Source organism: Aulonocara stuartgranti (genome assembly GCF_965226115.1).
Source record: "Aulonocara stuartgranti genome assembly, chromosome: 7".
Taxonomy (NCBI): domain Eukaryota; kingdom Metazoa; phylum Chordata; class Actinopteri; order Cichliformes; family Cichlidae; genus Aulonocara; species Aulonocara stuartgranti.
Genome location: NC_138945.1, coordinates 55,668,584 through 55,684,546, shown reverse-complemented (window position 1 = coordinate 55,684,546; position 15,963 = coordinate 55,668,584). Strand labels below are relative to the sequence as shown.

The 15,963-nt window shown below is 39.7% G+C and overlaps 2 protein-coding genes across 5 annotated transcripts in view; both read left to right on the top strand.

The window, feature by feature from the left end:
* Window positions 1-963: 963 nt before the first annotated feature.
* Window positions 964-4,937, top strand: LOC309710648 (transmembrane protein 80-like). Its single transcript, XM_082540300.1, has 6 exons — window positions 964-1,031; window positions 1,192-1,208; window positions 1,294-1,387; window positions 1,456-1,548; window positions 3,703-3,904; window positions 4,610-4,937. Exons 1-6 carry the CDS (start codon window positions 1,013-1,015, stop codon window positions 4,620-4,622), a joined length of 438 nt encoding a protein of 145 aa, XP_082396426.1. The 5' UTR covers window positions 964-1,012; the 3' UTR covers window positions 4,623-4,937.
* A 443-nt stretch (window positions 4,938-5,380) lies between these two features.
* The window catches only part of eps8l2 (EPS8 signaling adaptor L2), a 30,738-nt gene continuing 20,155 nt past the window's right edge, over window positions 5,381-15,963 (top strand). Inside the window, exons 1-3 of one of the 4 annotated variants that reach the window (XM_082540299.1) lie at window positions 5,381-6,177; window positions 12,641-12,691; window positions 13,131-13,177. In XM_082540299.1, the coding sequence (XP_082396425.1) occupies window positions 12,657-12,691; window positions 13,131-13,177 (82 nt within the window). In that variant the 5' untranslated portion in view covers window positions 5,381-6,177; window positions 12,641-12,656. Of the gene's footprint in view, window positions 6,349-12,640; window positions 12,692-12,961; window positions 13,178-15,963 lie in introns of those variants that run through there. The other 3 variants (XM_082540298.1, XM_082540297.1, XM_082540296.1) reach the window with 3 other exon arrangements.

Sequence of the window (15,963 nt, the reverse complement as noted above, 5' to 3'; positions counted from 1 at the left end):
AGTTATCAGTTAAAAACAAATGACAAATTATATCCTGATACTCCAAAATTTAAAAACTTTGTTGGCAGACTGTTCTGTGACCTGCGTTCCAACTCTCACCCGGTTTACTGATGGACTGTTTAGCCACTTGGAACAAATGAACAAAACAGAATCAATTTGTACTTTTTATAGCCTAATAATCAAGTGAGCAATCAGTGACCTAATTAAAATCCAGCATCTATGGACTCCATTTAGCTCTGCTTTTGCTCCTGTAGGAAATATCTGGCTTTTCAGTGTGGTCAGTGTGGCAAGGCTTCAGTTGAATGAGCCTTGGATTGGGATCTGGAGTGTTTGGAGGCCAAGTCAAATCCACACATTCATTAAACACGTATGTGTTTTATTTAAGGTATAGATGAATGTATGGTTCTGTTGTTTTTCTTACAAAATGTGTAGGTGTTAGTCCCCGTAGGGAAATTACTCTTCTGCATTTAACCCATTCACCCAGTGAAGCAGTGGGTGAACAGTACCTTGCTCAGGGGTACCTCAAGTTAGCCGTTCAGTGAAGTTGAACCCCTGACCTTCCGATCATGGGGCAACAACTCTACCTACTCTGCTATCCCTGCTATCCCTTTCAGCATATCTTTTTGATGAGTAGTTTATTATATCTAAACCATACAAAAACATGTTTTTCTATCTAAGATCGCTAAATCTATCGTTAAATGCAGTAGATGTTAGTGTTTCAGCAATTAATCAGTAAAAAAGCGAAATTACCAGGGCCAATAAAACAAAAAGCAATACAGTTTATACCAGTGGTATCAAACATAGGCTTTAATCTGAAAGCCAACACCTGTGATCTAAAAGGGTCCAGTCCAGCGATAAAGATGACTTTGCTTTACTTACTTTATTTATTTTCCATTTTATATGTTAGCTATAAAGGGGTTTTTTTCTGGCCAGGCCCAAAGTGTAGTTTTATCTTCCCACCAGCAGGCGGCGACGTTAACGTTTGTAGTTTAAAGAGAGTAAAAAAATCAAAATGGCGCTGCCCAGACCAGGTAGGTGGACGCGTTGCTATGGTTGCTAAACACAAACCTTAGCAGTAAACGTATCACAACGTTTAAATTGTATTAATTTAACGCACAAAAACTTCACAGCGGTGTTCTTCCTGTTTTGGTCCACTGTGCCGAGTCTAATTCGGTGTGTCTGTGTCTGCAGGGAGGCCGGCGGGTGTCGTATCCTTCTCTTTTTATTATTAAAACGTGCACGCCACAGTCAGAAAAGTATCTGATAACGAGTGATGCTTAACTTTGCACCCAGCTGTCGTCTGTGACTCTGCAGCTGCTGCTCCATGTGACAGCCGCCTATTTTGTCTTCTACTTCCTCTTCACTCTCGGGTTAATCATCAAAAAGAGTGAGTGATGTCTCTCACGCGACTTTTCCAAAGACTCCGATGTACCTAACCGTGTCTGCTGCTCTCAGGCTTGGTGCTGTCTTATCCTTCCGATGCTCTGGTGTGTGACATCTTTCTGCTCTTCCTGCTGGCTGCTCTGGAGTTTCTCCATTTCTACATTGGTAAGAAAGCGATCAAAAAGCCAGTTGCACCATTTCAAGCATGCTGTTATCATGCCCTACTTATTATACGTTTAATACAGCTTCTTGAAGCTGGCAAGGTTGATAGAAAACATGCTGGACCCTGCACAAATTCACATTTACTTTAATACTCCTTACCCGTAACTATCTTACCCATCCAATTTGTAGGTCTAAACTGTGAAGTGTGATACATATACTTAATACATGTAAATATTTGTGTTCCAAGTTTCTATTTACATTTTAGCACAACATGTAAACAAGAAGGAAAAAAAACATGTGCGACCGCTTACACGCACTCATGATAAACCAGATTAACCAGATTTGGTTTATTATCACAAGATCCTGGATTCAAAGAATTTCAAATCTGATTTTATAAAAGGCTAAATAAGGTAACTTTTTATTACAAAGGTCTTAGTTAACAGGAAATTGCAAAAAAATCCGTTTAAAATTATGTCAGATTTTTATTTATGGCTTATTAATTAGGTCTTTGCAACATCTCTTCACTGCAAAGATTGTTTATTGGCTGCTGGTGTGCTGTAGGTCAGGAGGTAAAGGTACATATATGTCATTAGATAGAAAGCGCTTCAGCATATGAATGGGTAAATAAAGTGCTTTGAGGGTTCTTTGAGAGTAGAAAGGCACTATTTATAAACCAGTCCATTTACCATATGCAGCAATAGCACCAGTTGTACCTTACAGAGAGTGGTCCAAAACAGAGAAAGTATTGAGTGAGCAGCAGTTCTCTGGGAGAAAATGTCTTGTTGATCCCAGAGGTCAGAGGACTGCTTGGATTTCACCACTCGTTACAGCCAAGGCATGCAGAAGAGCATCTCACAACACATTGAACCTAAAAACAGAGGGGCTACAGCAGCAGAGGACAGCATCAGGTGCCGCTCCTGTCAAGTGAGAACAGGAAACTGAGGCTACAACACTGGCTCACTAAAACTGGACAACAGAAAATTGAAAAAATGTTGCCAGGTGTGGTTCTTGAATTCAGCTGCGACATTCAGATAGTATGATCAGAATTTGGTGTAAACAACATGAAAACATGCATCCATCCTTGTATCAGTGGGGTTCAGGCTGCTGGTTGTTGTATATACAGAATGTCCTCTGGACTCCACTTCAAGGTCTTTAGTATCAACTGAATATCATTTAAACACCGCATCTGATCCTTTATGACTACACTGTGCCCATCTTCTAATGGCTGCTTCCAGCAATGACAACAAACAATGCCATAAATGTCAAGTTGGGATATTTGGTGTACCTAATAAAGTGACCACCACATGCAGTGCTTTTGACTCTCCAGTAGTCCCCTTACACTCAGTTTGTTTCCTTCATAATCCTCTTATCATCGCTTGGATTTTTTATCTTAAGCTGAAAAGTGCTGACATCAGCCAATGTGATGCAGTTTAAACATTAACAATTACAAATATCTGCCTGGTAACAGATCCTGAATCACTTAAGTGAGTAAAGAGGAGAGGATATATCATTTTATTATATTTTTAACCAGGTAATAAAAGTAAAACAAAAAAAGTAATAATCATTAATTTGTTGTTTTATGGTTGCTTATCCAGCTAAGGTTAGAGGAGAGTCCTTCACATTATTAATCCTCACTTACTAGTTAGCAAGGAGGACACAAATTGTACCTTAAGAGGGTTTTGAAAGTTTTTGCAAACACTGAAATATGTGAAAAATGAGGGCTTGGGTTGTGAAAATACATATTGACAGAATGACTATTGATATGCTTTGAGAAATGTTAGTAAATTGAATGTGATGATACTGATATCTAAAAACAAAATAATAGCGTTTTCATATCATGTGATAATATTGTAAACATTGTTCTCACTAAATACATGCACTTATAATTCAAACATACTCAATCCATGAAGCCAATTTCTTAACCAGTTATGCAAAGAGGAAGAGGCTAGCACAGAGAGCTGACTGGTGTTTTTGAACCCATAACCTTTTTTCTGTGAAGCAACAGTGCTATGTTGAATTCTATTCTATTCTATTCTAACCACTGTGGCACTGTGCGGCCTGAGCGTAGTCAAGGACGAATGTGACTGCTTCAAATGGACACATTCATCAGTAAACTCAAAGACAGTCTATACACATTGCTTTTCTCTGAGTCTACAGGTGTGAAGGGCAACCTGACAGAGAGCGAGACCTATGTTTTTGGCAACCTCCTTTTGACGGGGGCAACCATCCTGCTGACGGTCTACTTCCTAGTGTGGCAGAGCTACGTGATGAGGGCGGATGTAATCATCAGCAGCGTCTCACTCAGTCTCTATGGTTTAGACGGAGTCTTGGCTTTCAGCACTTTAACCAGATTTGCCAGGTTTGTTTCACTTTCATGATTTCACTTCTCAAAACTAAACCAAAGCTTTTATATTCAAGCTCAACGGCTTCATTCATGACAGGCGAAGAGGCTTTTATTGTATTACCCCTACTATGCCTCCCCCTTTTTTTATCAAGTCAGCATAATTGACAGATAGGTTGGTAAATTACAATATCTGGTGTCAAGCACAGATAAAACACTTCATTATTCCCACAGGAGGCTGGCCTACATTTTAGGCTCCATTTATTTTGATTGAGTTGATTTGTCGACATCATTAGCATCTCATACGTATGTTTTGAAAGCCCCCACATTGACGCGCTTTCTTTGTGTTCATGCTATTGTTTATGAAACAAATAAGCCCCGGTTCCCTTTAGGACATGTCTGAATTATTGATAATGGCAGCATTCTTTCATGTGATACTGTATACCTTGTGCAATGTCATCACATCCTCAAATTTTCCTCCCAGGACAGATGCAACGACGATAATTCCCTGTCTTATTCTGATCGGAATCTCTATTGTGTGCATGAGGAGGAGATCAGTGAATAAATCTGTATGAGAGGGGTTTAGTTTGTGTGAAAAACCATGTAAACTAACAATCCTCCTGTTGGGCAGCTCGTTTCATGAGTGGGTTGTGCGTATAATGAATGTGCAATGATACAGCTTATTTTTATATGTTTTTTTTTGTTTTTGTTTTTGTTTTTCAGGGTCCACTCATGAAGAAGCCCATGAAGAAGTCATGTTGTTGTTGTTGTTTTTTTACATCTTATCTCACAGTGTGTCTACTGTGATTTCTTTTTGCAAGAAGAAAACCACAAATTAACAGCATCACTTGGATTGTGTTGTAAATACTTATTTGGACTGTTGGGCCTATTATAAAAGTAATATAAGTTAAAATGCAGGGATAGAAAAATATGAGTTAATCTGTGCTGAGAGGTTCTCAGGGATTTTTTTTCATATTAAATGGTTTTTTTTATGTGTGTTCCTGTTTTGTACAGTAGAGGGCAGACTTGCGTTGATAAAGGTTTGAGTCTTCCCAGATGATTTTCCTTGGAAAATATTTTTGAAATAAATAATATAGGGGTTTTTTGTGGGATGTTTTAATAAGTCAACTGGAGCGTGGTCACACATATGTACAAATCACATTTCTAAGTGCCAACAGAGCCTGAAGTGACCTGAAAATATCACATATCAAATATGAATTCTGCATGCCAGCTTCTTAGACTTCAGCTGAGCATATCAGATGTCAGATCAGGCACTCAGAGCAGTTTGTCAGTGTTGTTCTTTGAGGCATTTCCGACTCTCCTTTCTTCAAACAGATGAAGTTAATGATCAAACACAGGGACAATGTTTCCAGAGTAACCACTTTCAAAACAATCCACATTTCAGAGTGCCCGTCCTTGAGCAACAAGCACGCACAAACACTGGCTGGATGTCAGCAGCAACGTTTATACAAAGACTTTTGTGCTGTGAATTCTAAGGTGATTCAGGGGGGTCAACAAAAAATAAGGCCTCTCTGAGAACTGCATTATCTTAGTGGTTTTCTTTGCAAGGACAGCACAATATACAAAGAGTGGTCATTCTTACCAGCTGGTGACACTGAAACCTGGGCAGTGTTCCACGCTGTTGCTCCTCTTTCAGTCCCCCCACCGAATTCGACTAGTTTACACCAGTCACTGTGCTGCTGCACAACGACAAACCTGCAGAATTTAAAAGCTTCCACCTGAGAAGAGCTTTATTGGAAAATGCGTTTCAATCAATGCATGTAAAGTTGACGGTTTATTTTGCCCTGACATTGGTTGAATGTCACCCACGACATCTCATGTGAGATCCCACGTGTCGTTTATATTTTGAAACAATGCTTCCAGCCGTTGCGCAAGGTTTCCCCACGGTAAACCGGAATAAGTAACATTTTTTAAAGAACTGTTTGCACAATTACTCCTTTAACCACTTAAATCCCTTAAAATCAAACTGCGGGAGAATAAGGAAGGACTACCCCCTCCTCCCGTTTGGCGCCGAACGATTACATGATTTGCATTAACTTATATTGTAAAGAATAGTGACTGGCGACATTTTTTTTAGCGAATGACTGGAGTTACACCACCAGCATATTTCAAAACTGTCACCATCCTGACAGATTCTGAGAAAAACACAAGGACCGACCCACCTTCCAAACAAGGTGTCCAAGGAGCTCCGCCCCTCTAAAGTTACCTGCAGAGTCACCTTCTCAACGGCGCAGTTTCTGAGAACCGACTGGAAGCTTCTTGTGCTACAGGTGTGCAGTTTTTGAGTCCAGCGGGTTTACTGAGATTAGAGATAGTGCGAGATTTGCAGCGGAGGGTTTTCTTTTAGTTTTCTAGCTGCAGGTTGGGATGGCTGGCTGATGTTTAAGGCGCTGTTTCATCCACGTTTGTCACCTTTCGCATCCAATCCGGAAATTTTCACAGTAAGTTTCAATGATGGGTAACAGATATGCTAGTCAACTGTTTGTGTCTAAAGCCATTACATTAAATTTACATTAAAACGAATAAATAAATAAGTATTTGCTTCATAAATCGCAAATTGACTACACTGGAGCTTTTCAGTCGTGTCATACGATCTTGTGCGCCAGTAAAAGTTTAACTTTGCCCTTTAAGTTTGTCTTGTCTAAGTTTATATAATAACGCTGCGTGATTAGTTAAACGTATTCATTTATAAACTCCGTGTAACCTTGTGTACACCGATGTGAACCGAATGGATGGGAACCACCAGGCTTCATGGAAGCAGTCAGTTACTGGCATGGAAGAAAGCAGATGGCAGTATAATAAACAAGTAATTGGTTCCTGTGTGGTCAAAAGTCATGTTTGCTGTTGTTTTAGACGTGGTGTGTTGAGGTTTTAAAATATATATATAATAAAAAGTTTCAATTTTTTTGCAGAGAAAACAAATGGTGGTGGTCTGGTAGCATAGACTACATGTTAATGAATGAGCTTATAATATACACGATTTATTTTTTAATATTATATAGTGTAGTCTATAATCTCACATAAAGCCACTGTATCCAGCTGAGATCTATATCACCTGACTAATACAGAACATTCATTATTTAGATATAAAAACTAGATATTAACCTGCAAGTGTGCAAATACTTTATAAGTTAAAAAACATTAAAATTCAGGAATAAGCTTCAGATAGTAGTAGTCAATGTTTTTGTTTTTTTTTTTGAAACACACACACACACACACACACACACACACACACACACTACCTCTAAGCATTTTTAATTAAAATGTGTTATTAGACAAAGACTCGTAGCTAATTTGTTATCACATTTTGTTAAGTTTGTTACTGATGAAGTATAACTGACACTCTTGCAGTGCATCAGGTACTGCATGTGCATTATCAAAAGTAATTTGATTACATGTAGATTTTCCTATGTAATTTCACACAGTACATTGTAAAGTGTTACATTTAATGGAGTCTGGTCAAATGAAATTTGCTCAATTAGCACACATCCAGTTTATACTAGAGATGGCACGATACCACTTTTTTATGTCCGATACCGATACCGATGTCATAAATTTGGATATCTGCCGATACCGATATGAATCCGATATAGTGTTTTTTAATCAACAAAACTGTTTTTTAAAATATCTTGCTGCATTTTGCAAGTCTGCAAGTTCATACTCAAGTTTAAAACAACAACTACACTAAAGCTATTCTGTTATACCTGTATACAAAAAAAATATTTCATAGTTCAGCAATACTGATCAATCTAATAAACTTAGACCTACACCATCCTCCCTATTCTGGTATTTTAAAGAGTACTTAGCGTAAATATTAAGCAACCTAACTAATAGGGTTCCAACTCCCAGCAACAACAAAAATAAATAAATAAAAAATAGGGAACCACCCCTCACACTCCACCTCATGATGCTTAATCAATGTAATCAACCTTAATTTGATGCAGTGTGAAAAAAAATGCACAGAAATCAATTATTTTTCAAGAAATATTAAATAGATTCAACATCTTTCTTCAACAAAATTGCAGACTGCACAGATGGTACCTTCCCAAAGGAAAATGTACTATAGCTTACTAGGGTATATATATTAGACTTAATAGTCACTATATACAGTAATTGACTTCTATTCATTTTACATCAAATTAAAACTTTGGGTGTCAGATAATTATTTATTAAAAGCTAGACATTTTAAATGAGAATAAGAAAGAAAAGTATGTCTTTGTGCCCCCTTTTCCCAGTTAATGCCCTATCGGCCCCCCTGGCTAAACTTTGCTAGATCCGCCCCTGCACAGTTACCAGCGTCAGCTAGAAAAAGATCCTGGTGTAGAAAGTAATATTAAATAAATTCTAACAACAGCTTATCAAGCTTAAACGTGCTGCTGTTGTTCAGCCGCTGGTTTGCTCTTTCTGGCGCAAAGTGGACCAAAAACAAACAAGAGAGACTCATGACAGAAAAGCCGATCAGCTGATCATTAGCAGTTTCACATTGAAGTAGCAGCCGGAGAGCGAGAGGCAGTCGCTCGTTAAGCTTAACGTGGGAATGCTTTACAAACATTCAGAGATGGACTTACACACTTGCTTTACTTCTCTCGGGGATAACTTTGTCGGAGATGAAATGCCAGGTTGCTAGCGAAGCTCCAAATGCTATCCAGACCACCGACAGGTCCCGCATGCCACAGCTGCTCTATCACGTGATGCATACTGCTCCGACGTTCTGAGGCGAGTTACGGCGTGTTGCAAGTTTTGTGAGGTGCTTTCGTGATATTTAATGGATCGGATTACATTTTTTATTTTTCTCCGATATCCGATCCAGTAATTTAGGTCAGTATCGGACCGATACCGATACGTAATATCGGATCGGTCCATCTCTAGTTTATACCAAGCACATTTTCCTCAATGAAGAATTATTTGAATTAACAACACTTTGATTTGATATATTTTAGATGCATTTTGCACAAAGCTATCACTTCATGTTTTTGAGCGTGCATGTATTTGCTTTGCTTGCAACAGAACAGAAAAGTACACGTCGCTGCCCTAGTTTACATCTGATTTCACCAACCGTTTTAATTGCAGCATTTAACTCGATTGTCAAAGGATCATGGTTTAATTCCAGATTAATGGGTGTAGGAGTAACCTCCTAATATGCTGCACATTAATCACCAAAAGAGAAGTAATAGCTACTAATATGAGAGTCACAGTCTTTATAAAAGTTACTTCCAGCTATCATAACAGTGTGAGCGAGTTACAAAAAAGCAAGGAACTGTTATCACTAATGAGATTGTTTTTCAAGACCATGGGTCAATGTAATGGCACTTATAAGAGATCATTGATGCAGCACTTACTATATAAGGTTTTCTAACTTTGTAGCGTTGATGTTTTTAAAATAAGCACATCTGTTGTAGTCGGACTCATTTGACATCAGTCTTCAAAACAAGTGTTCCTTATACAAGAGGCAGCTAATGAGCATGTGCTGATTATGTCACAGTAATGAGGCTGTGACTCATTTGTGCAGCTTCAGGTGTGTTGTGGGGCGTTTGCAGTGTTGCTTGGAGCTGGAATGCTTTTTATATGTTGTTTGTTTTAGAGCTGTCGTTTAAAGTAACTTAAGGAGCTGCAGTCTCCTGGGGTGTGAGAACCCCGAGAGATTTCATGCGTGTGGATATGCCAGGCTTAGAACAGAGAGTGAAGGCCAGCAGACCTTTACTTTGTCTTTTTAAATTTCTGCCTACTGCAACTGAAATAGCCTCTTGTAGAACGTTTCTGTATTTTATTGTAGCTATTGCCTTTTCTGCAAATCCTGCACTAAAGAAACCTTTGTTTATTTAGTCCAAACCGTATGTGGCGTACTATGAGCAAAGAAATATTGAGGTTTTCATAATTATGCACGTTCCTGGAGAAAATCCACTTTGAAATATGCACGCACATAGATTTGAATTAACCTTCAGTGTTAAACCTTTATGTGAGTTTGTGGGTTTGTATTTGTTAGCATGCTGACAGACAGTTTTCAATCCAAAAACAATTATACCACAAATCTAAAATATGAGACTGTACTATAAGGCAGAGCTTTGCTGAGTCGGGACTCACACTCAGATAACTTTTTGTCAAAGAAAGCAATTCGATATCGGACCTAATTCTCTCAAATATGAAATTTAACCAGCCTGATATTGTTGTTCTTTTTTTTTCTTCTTAAATTAGTAGATTTAAAAGAAAAAACACGAGCATCCTCTGCTTCTTATTAACCCGGCCAAGGGGGTTATGTTTGTGGTTGTATTTGCATGCGTGCGTGCCATTTTGTCTGTAAACATAATAGCCTGAAATGTTTTGAATGAATTTTAATAAAACTTTGTAGAGGTGTAGAGTGGGCTCATGTTAGCAATCCATTACCGTATGTTTTGGCTGAGATCCACCAAGGTCTTTGAGGTCAACATAATGATTTGTTGGTTGAAAATTGGCAAAAAGCCTTAGAAACATTTATTCTTATTGTGTTGTCAAAGTAGGGTATGAAGATTTAAAATATAACTTCACATTTAACCTCTGACCTCTGAAGGTCAACAATGATATAAGGAGCTTCTAAGTATCACCTTACACGTCATGTAAAACTACTTGAAATTCTACTGCTTTTGTTTGTATTGTCAACATTTGTTTTATTTTGGCTTTGCTATGTACATTACAGTAACAGGTTATGACTGATTCAATACATAGCAGCTTGAATACATGTACAATGTTCCTGAATTATTAGATTTTTTTTTATTCAATTTTCTTAACTTGCTATTTATTACTAAATTGACTAAGAAATGTACTTAGCCGCAAAAATAATGAGCGTGTTAAAATAAGTTCCAGTGAGGCAAAAAACAAAATTCTGCACTTGGCACTTGTTTTTATTGATGTATATAGAAATGTATGTTTAAAAGAACCAAATTAATAATCAAATGTAAAATGCATTACTATTTCCTTAAAGTTAAATACTGCTCAGTGAGTGATCTGCCTGGGTGGAGGTTTTTGCTCTCAGAGGGCTCCTTGTTTAGTACGTAATTGTTGCTGTCATTCAGTGTAATTTCCTCTGAGTAAAGGGTTGTCATTATTCAGCAATACACACAATAAATGTCAGTAAGCGGAGGTGAGCAGGTGGCCTCTTGCCATCAAGTTCACAGCACTTGACACCCTACCTGTACTGCTTTGGCTTCACCTCCATCCTGAAACCTGGCAACAGGCCAGAACCGTGAACAATAGCACTGACGGAGGATGGCCAGAGTGATAAGGGCGGAAAGAGGAAGTCTATCCTTTGGGCAGGCTTACTAAAGTAAATATAGCCTTTTCTTTTCTTTTTTTCCCTTTGCTCATGTGACTCTTTGTTGTAGTAATCTTCAGCGAGGAGGTGGCCCCATCGTGGACATAACCATATTTTAACTTATAATAAGTATGACTGTGGTTGGCTAAACTGCTTTTATGAATTGCCCCCTCTTTGTTTCAAAAGATCTGAAGAGATTATCCGTAAATAAGATTAAGTTTATGATCGGCCAACGAGATAAGCTTTTCAGACCGCACCCGTACACATGTAACTGCTATAGGTTGTAGATAAGTAGTGTAGAGTAGTGCTTGTTAGGACGACATAACAGTTTTGACTTCAGGAAGGAGGTAAGGCATGACACGAGGAAATGTCAGAACAGTTTGTTTAAAAAAGAAAGATACTGGAATGTTTATACCTGTTGTGGGAAGCACGCCCAATGCCTCCGAGTATCTCAGTGTCAGTTTCCCACAGTTTGTGTCGTTGTAGAAAAGTTGAAATTCCTTCTAAACGCTCATCCCTGTTTGAGGATACAAACTGAACTGGCTGCTTAAAGTGATATTTGGAGTCTAAAAGTCACTCCAGCTGAGAATTCAGTGTTGCGTTCAACTCACGGTTATTAGTGGTTCATGCATTGATAAAAAAAATTACTGTAATGGCATTTAGGTTTAATCTATTTATGGTCTGCAATGTAGCTGAAATCCTTATAAGTCCTTGCAAAATCTCTAGTGTGATAACGTGTTCATGCCAGTGACTATAAAAAAAGTCACCTGTACAGTCACTGGTTCAATCACAGTGTTTGTTGTGGCTCACATTATATAACCTTGTTGTGAATGGCTTGATAGACAGGTTAAAGTCTCCAGGCTGAAAGGTGTGTGACAGTTGTTTTTGCTCGTTTTCTGCTCCCACTGATCTCTCAGATTTAGATGCAGTGCTCTGTTACACGCTGCGTCCTTCGGGACTCTGACAATTATCAATGTGGATGTAAAAACCAACCGAGTTAATTAATTGCAGCTATGCAGATATAGTCTTCAACATGTTGGATCTAATTACACAGAGTACGTCAGCCTGCTGCCTGCCATTGTCCCAGATCAGCCCCCAGACTCTTAGCAGTACAGGCCAAACACCTGGCTCTCTACAGTGAAAAAACAGAGTGTGCAGCAGAGTACGCTTTGCATACTGGATCTGCAACCTTGATAATGTAGTTATATAGATTTATGAGCCTTTACCCTTTGGATTATAAATGAGCTCAAAGTGGAGTGCGAGGAATCTCTGCTTGGAAAAATGTCTGAGCTGTTTTTAAGACATGACACATGCTTATTAAGATAAGATAGAACTTTATTAATCCCTCGGGTGGGTTCCTCTGGGAAATTCGACGCTATTGTAGGGTAAAATATTTTCCCTTCTCCTCCTTCTCTTCTCTCACTCTGTCTGTCATTTTCTTCATTCAGGTAGATGCCTTAAATCATGAATCACCAGGGATCTCCGCTGAAGCAAGCCAAGTGAGTGTCACATTCCTGCTGCTTCCCCTCTGGATGTTTACCTTTCAGTGTGTTAGCTAATGCTGCTGGGTTACTCTCACACAGGCAAGAGAAAATCACTAACCCAGTGTGTGGAAGGTGGTGTGGGTCAGGGACTTTGGGTACAGAGCCGCTCTGTTGAAAATTGTTTGTTTTGCCTGGGTCTCTGGCTCCAGCCTTCCCCTGTGCCCTACACCCCCCCCCCCCTCCCTCTTCCACTCTCCCTCTCTCCCTCTCCCTGATCCATATGCTCAGAATCTCAGGCTAATCTCATCCAGTGCTGGCCAGTCTCCTCTCTGTATATAGCTCGTATTTTTTTCTGTGCATGCAAAAGGGTTTGTGACACTTAACTATCGTGAGGTGCGGGTCAGAAGATGAAGGGCATGCTGCGTAACCCTGTACCCTCTTCTTGTCATTTCAGTGGAGTGGCCAGATCGGACAGCAAGCTCAGCGCCAAGGCCCTCTATGGTAAGTGGCTTCATGGAAGTAGGTTGAGGTGTTGCGCTGTTTGTTCCTGAAAGATCATTTTGTTGTTCGCTTGTTTCCAGAACTTTGTTGCGACATGCCCTTATTTCTGTGGCATGACTCACAGCAGGCTAGCTACAGTTTACAGCTTGTCATTGAAGAGTTTGGATACTCTTACGTGTCGGGGAATTAGATGTTTAGTATTGAGAATTTGCTTACTTTCTTGCAAGAATCTGTTACTGAAAATAGATCCCAAATGCTCTATACTTTTTTTTCACATTGCTTGGTTTACTTAAAAATGAAACTATAGATTTGTGACCAATTTTTAAGGATTTACAGCTTTAGCTGTATTTTCTTAATTAGATACCTTTCCAAACTGTTCCTAGTCAATCTGTGTGGATTAGCCCTGTTACTGACACAAATCACAACAATTTTCCATTTGCTTTGCAAATGACTGTGTCCGGAAACTCACTCTGTGGCATGTTGCCGCAGGTGTAGTCCTCACTGGACTGTATGTATGCCAGTGTGTGTGTATCTGCACTTAGTCACATTCTTTGAATTCAGGGATATGCTTGTTATTTTAGTGTCCCATTTGCATTGTTGGGCTGCATTACCAATCGGTAGTAAGTGCTATTAAACTCAGTAATCCAGTACTGGCATGAAGTGACTTTTTATTTTAGCTGTTGCATGCTTGTCTTAGGGTGTGTGTCACTGAAATTCGCTTACACTGCAGGGTGTGGCAGTTTTTAACGTGTGGTTGGAACAGGGTGAGGTGGCCATGTCTTGCAGGTGAATAAAGGGCACATTGAAAAGTGAAAAGGAAAAGGCGGACTCAGGCCTCCGGTCCTCCCCTCGTTGCCTCAGACATTAGCTCACTGGTTCCTGCCAACACCTCCTTCCACACTGTCAACATAAAGAACTATTTCACAACATAGTAGGCACAGATAGAAACCTACGCCGAGCTACAGCAGAACAACCCACTTTCCTGCATGGCCAAATTTAGAATCGCCTGAAATGGCAGATGACGCTATTGTAGGGATGCAAGATGTTCCCAAAACTTCTGACTGTGCACCTCGTTGTCTGTGTGACATATCGGAGCCGTAAATCATCCAAATATCCACAGGAAACTCCCACTCTAGCAATCTTTGTGAAGTATCCCACCGTACGTGTGATGAGCTTGTGTTGTTTGGCAGATGGTCACCACTACCGTCTCACTGCAGGGTGACAGCCACGTGCCCATCCTTTTTAACCCCAAGAGTGGAAAATACTGAACACCAACCATGACAGTGCTAGATATTTGGTAGGTCAGTGTAGGATGGTTGTTCACACTATGCTGAATAAACACACGTACATTAGTTAAATTATAACAATCTCCCATATGCAAACCACCCTACCATTCACACAGTGCAGTCCAGCAGAAAAACGAATGCAAATGATGCACAGGTCCTCCCACTTGATCTGTTATCAGCAGCAGCAGCAGCTTTGGGGTAAAGCAGAAAGACGCCACTTAGGACTCATCATCTGCGGACTTGAAAATCACCTGGCAGCTATAATAAGTTTCTCGGGAAGTTTTGGGTTGAGGATCACAGGTAAACTTTTTCTTGGGTGAGACTAAATCAACGGGTTCGAATTGATGTTTTCCTGCTCTGTTGCTTTTCTTGAATGTCTGTGTTGTTTTGTAATTCAGTTGAATCTCTGCGATTGATCCACTGCATTTAGTGTCTCTTCTTTTGGTTAGTGGTGTCAGGCTGTGAGAGGTGTTGATGTGGTCCTTGCTAGCAACATATGGTCAAGTCTTTGTTGACGCAGCCGGAAACTTCCGTATCTAAAGGGCGGTGGCACAGTTAGAAAGAAATCACAAAGTTTTGCCATCAAGGTGTTGGTGATTGACTAGATATATAATTGTGATGATGCAATTTTTCATTATTAGTCAAACTGATTCAAAATTCTTTGTCTGCTACTCAGATAATCACCAGTTTTGTTGGTTTTGGATTGAATCCCATTAAATATGTTTAATAGTTTCCCAGTATAGGATTGTCCGATTGACCTGGGTCATGTATTGGTTTGATAATCTGCCAGGGAGCCATGTTTGTCACTGGTCATTGACTCTTCAGACCTCTGAGGATTTGCCCATCTGCCTGCTAAGTGGCTGTTATTGTAAGCTGCCGTGGCACTGTGAATTGACTGGCATAAATGTCAGTCATTAATAAGACATGGGGGGAGCTCGTCTTTCAGATCGACACCCGACGCTTGTGTTTCACCTGTGAGGAGCCAAGCAGAGAGGAAATGGCTGGAAGAGGAAAGAGAAATGCTTGCATTGTTTGGGCAGCGGTTGCGCTGGCTCTAAAATTGTCCCCTTTAGAGGTCTTGTTTCATCACAGGCAAACATGTAGGACTCTAAGAAGCATGTTCATTACCACAATGAATTGGAATATCGAATATTAGAATGTCATTTAAAGCATTATTGCACATTTTGGTAAGTGCTAGGCAAACAGAGTGGCTTTGTGTTGCTGTAAAGCACATGAACAGAACTATGTCTGTACGAATAGAAAATCTGCGTGACATAAGCGTGTTGATTTTGTTGGGTAGGGGACTGGGGACACAGAGCGAGTTGATATCTAGCAATGGAGTTGATTGAGCCATGCTCTCATTTAACCGTAATTGTTACCTGCAGACTATTCAACTGGTAAATGGGTCAATGAGCACACTGGCACACTCATTTGTAATCAGCCTGTTCAAAAAGAAAGCCTTGAGCCAACAGCACACGCAGTGCATGCAGCACATGCAGA

Coding starts and splice junctions, on each gene's coding strand:
- LOC309710648 (XM_082540300.1), top strand. Junction 1,388..1,455: donor CGGGTTAATCATCAAAAAGA/GTGAGTGATGTC, acceptor TGCTGCTCTCAG/GCTTGGTGCTGTCTTATCCT. Junction 1,549..3,702: donor GTTTCTCCATTTCTACATTG/GTAAGAAAGCGA, acceptor CTGAGTCTACAG/GTGTGAAGGGCAACCTGACA.